Source organism: Perca fluviatilis, chromosome 15 (assembly GCF_010015445.1).
Source record: "Perca fluviatilis chromosome 15, GENO_Pfluv_1.0, whole genome shotgun sequence".
In the NCBI taxonomy this organism is placed as follows: domain Eukaryota; kingdom Metazoa; phylum Chordata; class Actinopteri; order Perciformes; family Percidae; genus Perca; species Perca fluviatilis.
In genome coordinates, this window is record NC_053126.1 from 26282276 (window position 1) to 26291933 (window position 9658).

General features: G+C 46.5%; 1 protein-coding gene across 1 annotated transcript; it reads right to left on the minus strand.

Moving 5' to 3' along the window:
* Positions 1-4535: 4535 nt before the first annotated feature.
* On the minus strand, positions 4536-7759 carry LOC120574690 (protein tfg-1-like). The gene is made up of 2 exons (XM_039825042.1): positions 6745-7759; positions 4536-6680 (listed from the first exon to the last, which is right to left on the minus strand). Exon 2 carries the CDS (start codon positions 6027-6029, stop codon positions 5040-5042), a length of 990 nt encoding a protein of 329 aa, XP_039680976.1. The 5' UTR covers positions 6030-6680; positions 6745-7759; the 3' UTR covers positions 4536-5039.
* Between the last annotated feature and the right edge of the window lie 1899 nt (positions 7760-9658).

Here is a 9658-nt window from a genome sequence, read left to right on the forward strand (position 1 = left end):
TCGTGCAGCATACTTTTAGCTCGTTAAGTCTAGGCAGCTTGCTGTAATAATTAGGCAGTATATTATAGGAACATAAGTCATTTGGTCAGCAAAGCGTGTGTATCTATATCCCACAATTCCCCCTTTTGAACTCTACTAGAGTTCAACATACCAAAAGAGAAAAGAGGTCAGAGAATGAGATATTCCAAAAACAAAAATAGAGTCAGAACGATGCGCGTCTACGCCTAGGTAAAGGCACTTCTAGGTAAAAATCACTTCTAGATAAATTGTAAAACACTTCAGTAGAAAATGTAAAAGATGGTAAAAAATGTAGAAAATGGAAAAACACTTCTAATATTAAGAGCATACTTCTGTTAACTTTTTATGGAATAAAAAGTTCCCACACCCCCTTTTGGACTCACCTAAGTGAGTCCACAACATATTATTTACAATTACAAGGCACTTAAGTTCTTCTAGGGTAACACCTAGGTGGGGCAGTTTTGGCGGGGGAGTTCAAAATCATACCAGAAAATGAAAGTAACAATGGGGACGTATGTACCCCAAGATCACCTTTACAACACATCTAGCAAGCTTATTCCTTCCCTGGCAAGTCTCTTCCCATACAAGTTACTTATAACAGCACCGCTTTATAAGTTGGTTTTAACCCTCAGCTCAGACTCAAACCAGACAACTCCTGCAATTTGCACACAATGAAAAATGGTTAATGTAAGACGTGAAGGGTCGGAGGGGGGGTGTTAAAGAAAAAACACCCAATAAGTTGGTTGCAACGGTGGATGGTAGCCCATGTATGTAGGAGAGAAAGCGCTTATTTCACCTTTTTTTCTGCGTGAATTCTCTTCTTCAGGTCACAGGGGTGGACTACCCTGGACCTTGTTGGACACTGGAGAGGATTATTCTGCCTTTTTTTCCCTAGTGTCTGGCGGAGAGCCCTCCGCGCTGCAGCCAGATCTCTGGCTACTTCCTTGGTGGAGCCGGCCTGGCTCCTGGGCTGCAGCACACTGGCTCCAGTGGTACCACTGTTTACCTTTTCCCTCGAGCTGTACTGCGTGGGATGTTCTCCCGTCACTCTGAAGGGCCCCTGCCAGCGAGGTTCAGACCCCTTCCTCTTAATTGCTTTCAGGCAGCACCCACTCAGCGTCTGGAGGAGTTTTGGTTTCTGCGTCTGGGTGTGCCGTGCGCCCACCTGTTTAGAAAACAAAGAGACTGTGCCCTGTAGCTGGCGGAAAAAAGCTTTGTGAGAAATGGTTACAGGTGAAGGCTCAGGAATTAGAAGCTGAGACCGGCGGGCCGGAAACAAACACCTTCCCTGTTTGTAGCTCATATGGTGAGAGGCCTGTCCTACTGTTTACTGACATTCTTATCGCCATGAGAGCCAGGGGAAGGGCTTGCAGCCAATTCATCAATTCAGGTTCATCCTTTCTACCTGCTGCCTGGGCAGTCATGGTGTATAAGGAGACCAAATTTATGCTTTAGCCCCAACATGAGTTCCACCTTTTGCAAATCTTTGTTTTTGAAATGGGAACCATTATCTGACTTTATCCTTTCGGGGAACCCATGCTGGGGAATGTATTGGTTGATTAGAAATTTAATTACGGTCTGAGCGTCTTCATTTTTGCGGGGCATGGCCTCTGGCCATCCAGTGTAGGAATCCACACACACCAGCAAATACCTGCAACCCTGTACCCTGTCCGTCATGTCAGTGTAGTCAATCACAATCTCTTTCCCTGCCACTGTCTCAAGGGGGTACTGTCCCCCGTCTGGTTTCACTGTAGGCTTAGGGTTGAATGCTTGGCATTGGGGACAGGTCTTGGTTACCTGCTCTACCATTGTTTTCATGAATGGATGCCACCAATGTTGTAGGTTTCTCAACATCTGACTGACCCCTACATGTCCCACCCCATGAGCTTCTTCTAGGGCCGTCTCCCGTACCCCTGGTGGCAGAATAGGTCTACCATCCGGGCCCCGCACAACCCCTCACTTTGCATAGCTCCCCTGCTTTTCCAAACTGTTTTTCTTGGGGGAAGCTCGTTCTTGTAACTCAATGATTGCTTCTTTGCTAAGCTCGGCCCTGGTTTCTAGGTCTGCAGTCATCATTAGATGGTGTGCCAAATATCCTGCTGCGGTTTTTGCGGCGCTGTCTGCTGCTTCATTTCCCTTACTCACTCTATCTTGAGTATTGCTGTGGCCCTTACATTTGACTACTAGCTACCTTGGCTGGTAGGAGAATAGCTTTTGCTAATCTTTTCATTTCTTCCTCATGTTTAATAGGTTTTCCTCCTGCTGTCAAAAAACCTGCTGCCTCTGCCACTGTGGTAATTCGAGGTGAGCTGCTCCTGTTGCATAGGCTGAGTCAGAGTATACAGTTACTGCTTGATTTTTTCCTAGCTCTAAGGCTCTGATGAGTGCTTCCACTTCTGCTTTCTGTGCTGACTGCGCACCTTGCATCCTTTCTGCTTCTAATGTTACCACTTCCCCTCCTGTGTCTTCAACCACTGCATATGCTGCTTTCAGTCCCTCAGTCTCATGTCTAAAACAACACCCATCTGTGAATAGCACTCTTCCTTCCCCTAGTGGTTGTGCAGCTAAGTCTGGTCTGACTTTTTCCACTTTTCTTGTCCTGTCCTCACACTCATGTGGTTCCCCCTCCCCCATCTGGTCTGCCATGTTAATGCCTTCATGTGTAAAGGTCAGGTTTGGGGCCTGCAAAACTTTGCTGATTCGCCTTTGTCTGGTTGGTGTGAGTGGAAACATGGCTGAGTTAACAAAGGACACTATGCTGTGGGAGGTCAACACTATCAGGGGGTGTCCCATAACTATGTGTGATGATTTCTGAATGCATTTTGCCACCCCTGCAGCATGTTGTGTGCAGGCGGGCTGGCGTTTTTCAATTTGTTCAAATGGGATGCTCATGTAGTTCAACACTACTCTGTCACCTCTTTTTCTGAAACAAAACCCCATTAGTTGCTTGTTTTGTTTCAGAAACATCGAAGTGGAAGGGCAGGGGAGTAGTTTGGGCAGGCCAGATTTGCTGCTGCAGCAAGGGATTGTTTAAGTTTAATGAATGCCTCATTGCCTTCAAATGTCCAGTCTAAGGCTGAGGACAAATTGCGCATGCCCTGTTGGCGTACCATAGCCCGGAGGGGATCTGTAAGGTCGACATAGCCTGGAACATAGGATTTGCTGTAGCCTGTCAAGCCAAAAATGAGACACCATGTCTTTTACAGTACATGGTTTCGGGTGGGCCAAAATAACTGATCTGTGTGCAGGGGAAACACCTACACCACTGCCTGAAAGGATTCTGCCCAGAAAGGTAACTTCTCTTCTACAGACTTGTGTTTTCTTCCTGCTTACTTTGTAACCCTCCCTAGCCAGGGTGGTCAAAACATCTTTGGTAGCCTGCAGACAGGCAATTGCGGTGGGTGCAGCTATCAGAAGATCATCTACATATTGTACCAGGAACGGTGTCAGGTGGTAGGGTACAATCTGTCAGTGAGGTTTTCAGAACTTTGTTAAACAGGCCTGGGGAGAGGTTAAACCCTTGTGGTAGGCGTGTGTCGCATGGGGCGACCCATGTATGTGAATGAGAAAATATCTCCGCGATGTTCGGCCAGAGGGAGGCAGAAAAATGCATTTGAGAGATCTAACACTGTGTACCAGTGGTGTTGTGGTCCTATGTCAGCGAGAGCAACATGTGGGTTAGGTACAGTGAGAGTGGTGTCTACAATGAGATCATTTATGGCGGCAGGGTCATGAACCATCCTATATTTACCTGTTTCTGCTTTCAAAACTGGGAGGATAGGTGTGTTCCACTGGGAACGAGAGGGTTCTAACACCCCTGCCTCAATCAATCCTGTGACTGTATCTGAAATGCCTAGCTGCTTTTCCCTAGAGCATGAGTATTGTGGTATCCATACAGGCGGAGATGGCCTAAGGTGAAAGGTCAGCGGGGCACAATGCACTAAACCTACATCAGTCGGTGTTTGTGACCAGAGAGTGGTGGGAAGACCATCTAACATGGCTTTAGCATCTTGATGGTCAGTCCTTTCCCTACCATGGTGCCTAGCAATTAAGTCATGTTGGAGAAAAGCTGTGTCTCGACCCTCACAGAGAATGCGGAAGGTTTTGGTGGAGGGAGAGTATTGAACCTTGGGGAGAGGAGTGAGTGTCCAGTCGGTGGCAGTCAGGGCTGTCTTGACCATCGGACCTAATGATTTGGCCTCATACCCTGGGTGCAGTGCAAGTGAAACATGTGGGGCAGATTCCTCAGTCATAACAAACCATGGCGACTGTTCAGGAGTTAGCTGGACCGAGGCGGCTACGCCCTCTGGTCCCACAAAGATGTTTTGGGTGAAGATCTCCCATCTGGTGTCCGCTATCGTGTCAAAAGCGTCTTGATAACAGAGATCAGAGTGGACATCATAATTTAGGGTGACATGTGGGGGATCTGGGGGAGGGACAAAGGGTGCAACTTGCGAGATCCAGGGCTTCCAGAGGAAGAACTGTTTCAGGATACCCGAGGCCGGGCCTCCTCTGGAGACAACATAGCCCAGTAAATGTCAGCGTAGGAGTCAGAGGTGGGGGAAAGGATGTATTGTCCGTGGCCCTGGTTTCCTTCAGAACAGGTCATTTGACGGCCGTCAGGGAAAGTCAGTAATATTCCATCAGCACAACACAGGATAGACACGCCCAGTTTTATGAGGAGATCTCTGCCAAGGAGGTTCATAGGAACCGTGGGAGAAACAACATATGGATGGAGGACGCATTGGTTCCCTATAGCTGTATGCAGTGGTTTTGTTATTGGCAGTTTTTGCTTTTCCCCAGAGAAACCCATCACCGTAATGTGACTTGGTGAAATGTGTTGTGATGGACAATGTCTGATTGTTGAGCAAGTAGCTCCTGTGTCAACTAAGAAGGGCTGAACAGTTCCTTCTACTCTCATGGACACCATGGGATCTGCCGTGGTCCCTGGGTCCTGTTGCTCTGCTGGGGAGTGTCATTGTGGCAACTGCTGGCCTGGTTCCCAGCCAGTCCAGTTCCATTCAGCCATCTGCAGTTGCGCTTGGGGTGGACCTGTCGGTGGTCCCTGCGGTGGCTGGTATGGACCCCTTTGCTGGTAACCCCTTCCCCCTTGGTGACTGACCCCCATTTAGCGGACACTCCCTAGACCAGTGTCCCATCTGACCACAGGCAAAGCAGGCCCCTGGAGTTCCCCCTCGGGGCGGGCCGCCCCGCCCCCTCCCTGGTCTCCCTCCTCCTCTCCCATATCCCCTCCCACTATTTTGTTGCCATTGGGGAGGACCCCGCCTATAGGGTGGGGGTTGGGCATAGGATTGTGGTTGTGTGTGTGGAGGGACTGGGATCCAATCAGGAATGGGGAAAAGGTCAGGAGTGGGGGGCCCTGCAGTTAAAGCCATGAGTCTCTGTAATTGCCACTCATCAGTTGGTTGCCTAATCTTCCCCCTGTGGGTTTGGTCCTGACCCGCAAACGGGGCTGAGGGGACACATCTGCCAAGCCCTGTAACTTCCACTGCTCCTTCCTTAACATCAAACACTGAGTACAACCCTGTAGTGGGCTGAGGTGGTGAGTACGATGGAGGTTTATGTGGTTGTGTATGACCTGTATTATCAACCATTAGATGCCTCACTCCCTGCCAAAATAGCGCCCATAGTGCCCACTTCTTCCTATCTTGACTTGCTTTATCTCTCCTATCCTTGGCTTCTCCCTTTTTTAGCCAACTGCCTGTTTTCACATCTTTCTGTGCTTCTTCCTGATCCTGACCTGCTCTCTTTTCCTGTCTCCAAAATGCTGCCAACAGTGGATCTGTGCATTTAGCAATTTCCCCCTGATCGGTCAGTATCTGATTAACATCTTTCCTCATTTGTATCATCATATCCTCTGCCTCCTTCCCTGTCCCATAGGCCGCTTTCACTGCTTTTTCCATTACTTCTAACTGCTCCCCAACTGGCTTATATGGTCCTTTAATTCCCCAACCCCCGTCATCTATTTCTCTATCAAATTCTCCGTCCATTTCCTTAACTAGTAACACTGGTCTTTATGAGATTGCCAGAATATGCTTATTAATTTTGCCAGAAATATTTATCCAAAACTGCCACACACTCAATACTTCTAAATTGCCACACAGAAATCCCTCGATCTAAATATCCACAATTTACTTCAACAGTCCACTGCTTTATGTTAACACCGTCAGGTTTCAGGCAGTGCTGCTGCTTCAATTGCTTCTATTTAGCATTCATACACATTGGTCATTCATGCATTACCCTTAATTTGGATGAGTCAATTTTTCATTTCATTTTTTTTTTTTTTTTTAAAACCTTGATTGTGGCCAGTTGAGATTTATGGGACACTATGTCCCTGGTTCTCAACCCTTAAACAGGAAAGTAATATTCCTATTTGACACCAAAATCAAGTTTCCCTATGATTTTGGCCAGCTGAGATCTATGGCTCGCTATACCCTGGTTCTCAGCCTTTGGACAATCAAACTAGCTCAATTGTCTGACACCAAAACCAACAAGTCATGTGAACATTGGATTATTTTGTCATATCACCTAAATAGTGTGAAATGGTTCAATAATACAATCGTTCACCAGTCATACCTAGGAGACTTCAACTCCTTTTGGGACTTACCTCTACTGTGGAGGACTTACCCCAGGGGACTTACCTCTACTATGGAGGACTACCCGAGGACTTACCTCTACTATGGAGGACTTACCCGGGGGACTTACCTCTACTATGGAGGACTTACCCCGGGGGACTTACCTCTACTATGGAGGACTTACCCCTACAATTACCTGGGACTTACCTCTACTATGGAGGACTTACCCTTATTAACCTTAACTTAACCTTTTTGTTTTTAAGATGTCTCAATTCTCGGGTGTTTCAACCCAGCCAAAACCGCTCCTCGTCAGGACACGGGTGGAGTTGCCAAACTCAGACTTTCACAAATATTTCCTCATATTTGTTCCATAAACCATACCATATTTCCTGTACCTTTATAAAAATGGAAGTTGTCACTATGTATTTAATTAATTAATTTTAGCGGTCTGTGGGTTACTAAGACGTTGAACACCCTTGATTTAGAATAGTCAATGCAGAATAATGGTCTGCTTACCTTATTTATGGCGCCAGATGTTCAACGCAACCTTTCACCCTTGGACCGAACTTTTCCAACCAATTTGAAGAATCCTCTTTTTGTTTTTATCCCGGACGGGCCCCCAATTGTCGTGCTTCCAAGGTGCACTCCCAGGTGAGGACTTCTTCACTGCAATAGATAGTAATAACTTCACAAACACAAATATGTATTAATACAATAGGCTTCTATAGAAGGAGAGCATCACTCCGTAAGCAGACTCCGCAGTCTGCTTCTCACCAGTGAGCTCTGACTCTCTTCCTCTTTTGCCTGTCTTTTATTGAAGTTTAACAAGGGCAGTTACATATCACACACGAACATCTGTCTCTACAAAGTGGGCTGTTGCTTTTGATGGATTGTGACTGTGCCAGGTCTTGGTGTCCTCCGTCCTTGCTTACTGCATTCCACAGAGGAACATGTCCTCCTTTGCATGATGCAGGCCACCTGTGTGCAGCCTTGGTTCTGTTCTCGTGCAGCATACTTTTAGCTCGTTAAGTCTAGGCAGCTTGCTGTAATAATTAGGCAGTATATTATAGGAACATAAGTCATTTGGTCAGCAAAGCGTGTGTATCTATATCCCACAAGAGACACACACGGCCGTACTAAAGGGCTCTCGCCCGGGTCAGGGAACCCGGAGGCGAGGCAAGAGGCTTTGTTTACCACCCTAGATGTCCCCAACTAACTGGCTCTTAACCCCCTGTGTATGAAAAGCACTGCCCGAGGAGATCTTTACAACCAAATGATTTTTCTTAAGTACTCACGGTTTAAGGCCGCTCCTCCCAGGATCACTGAAGGTCCCTTCCTTCCGAAGGACGCCCGCTAGCCTTCCTTGGTCGCCGCGTCGAGCTCGGGGAAATGCACTCTGCTGGGAGATAACAGGAGGTCTGACTGTCAAGATCGGTCCCCCCCGGGCCACAACTAGCCACGGGCGGTTAAAGAGGAGTCTGAGCTGTCCCCTGTGGGGGTGGCCCCTGCCCGCACAGCATGGGTGTAGAAAAAAGAGAGAAAGTCTTCCAAAAAAGGCACAAAAGTTTCATGAGTTTTTTTGGTTCCCTAGCCACAGGGGCGGATCTACAGGGGGGCCACTCTAGAGCCTTGCCCCCAGCTGCCCCCCTAACTTTGGTGATCCAAAAACTGTACTTGTAAAAACAAACCGCCACTATGTCCACAAGCTTCTCAAAACATTGAACTAAACAATACATTTACCAAAGGTGAACAATTACATTTTTTAATTTTAAATGTAATCTTAGCCCCCTGCCCATCAAATACTTAGCTACGTCCCTGATTCAAATGTGCAGCGCAGCGTTCGCTCAGTCTGGCTCACACACAGTGAGTCAGCTGCTGTGCGGTGGCCCTGCAACCCGGCTGGAGAAACTGAGCTGCCCCCCCCCCCCCAGCCTCTGAAGGTGAAGGGAGTTTCCAAGGTGTAGTTTTAAAACACATGCAGGAAATTTTACATGCAACCATGTTCCGTCTCTATGCATTACACAATCTAACAGCCCAGTTCAGGGCCAGGTTTATGCAAATACAGCCCTATGCATTACACAAGCTAATGATAATACAGTTAAATCATGTATTACCAGAGGTGTATAGTCCAGGTGCCAGAAAGTAAAAATCCTGCCATGTTTTTGGATCTGCCTCTACATCTAGAACAGGTGTTTTCACTAACGAGCTCATCTACCTGGTAGAGGAGCTGGTTTAGTGATGGTTGGGACAGCTGCTGGACAGGATTTCTACTTTCTGGCACCTGGACTATACACCTCTGTGTATTACTGCCCGACTCCCCTCTCCAAACAAATGCAAGTACAAGTCAGTTTTACGACTTTAACTTTACGACTGTATACACATGTATACATCCGTCCCCATCCTCGCTCAGTGCTCCACACATGAACTCTTCCTCTTTACAGCAGCAGTTGGGGTTTTCAACTGAACCTCCAGAGCCAGGAGTTGAGAAGCTATTAAGAACAAGTAGGGTGAGATAGGGCAACCTTGCTTAACCCCACAAGACACATTAAACCTTGGGGATGTACCAAGATTTCATTTTACTGCACTATTGCCATTTTTATACAGGGTTCTAATAGTATTTCAAAAAAAGTTAATTTTTTATTTATCAAGAGCTTTCAAAATGAAGCCATGTTCAAGAGAGTCAAAAGCTTTATAGAAATCAAGAAAAAAAATCAGAGAAAACTGTTATCATTGATGAGATTGTTATAGTCTAGAACATCTAAAATCATTAACATTGTTAGCAATATGACGTTTCCTCATAAATCCAGATTGTGACTCATCTATGATAGAGTCCAGAACGTATTTCATTCTATTAGCAAATATGATAGCCAACACTTTACAGTCATTATTTAGCAGTGTAATCGGACGCCAGTTCTCTAAATTTTCCTTATCTTTATTTAGCTTTGGAATCAGGGTGATGATACCTTGAGTCATACTTATTGAAAGAGCTTCATTACGAATTCTTTCTGAGAAAACATTTAGCAAAAAGGGGGACAGTTCTTTGT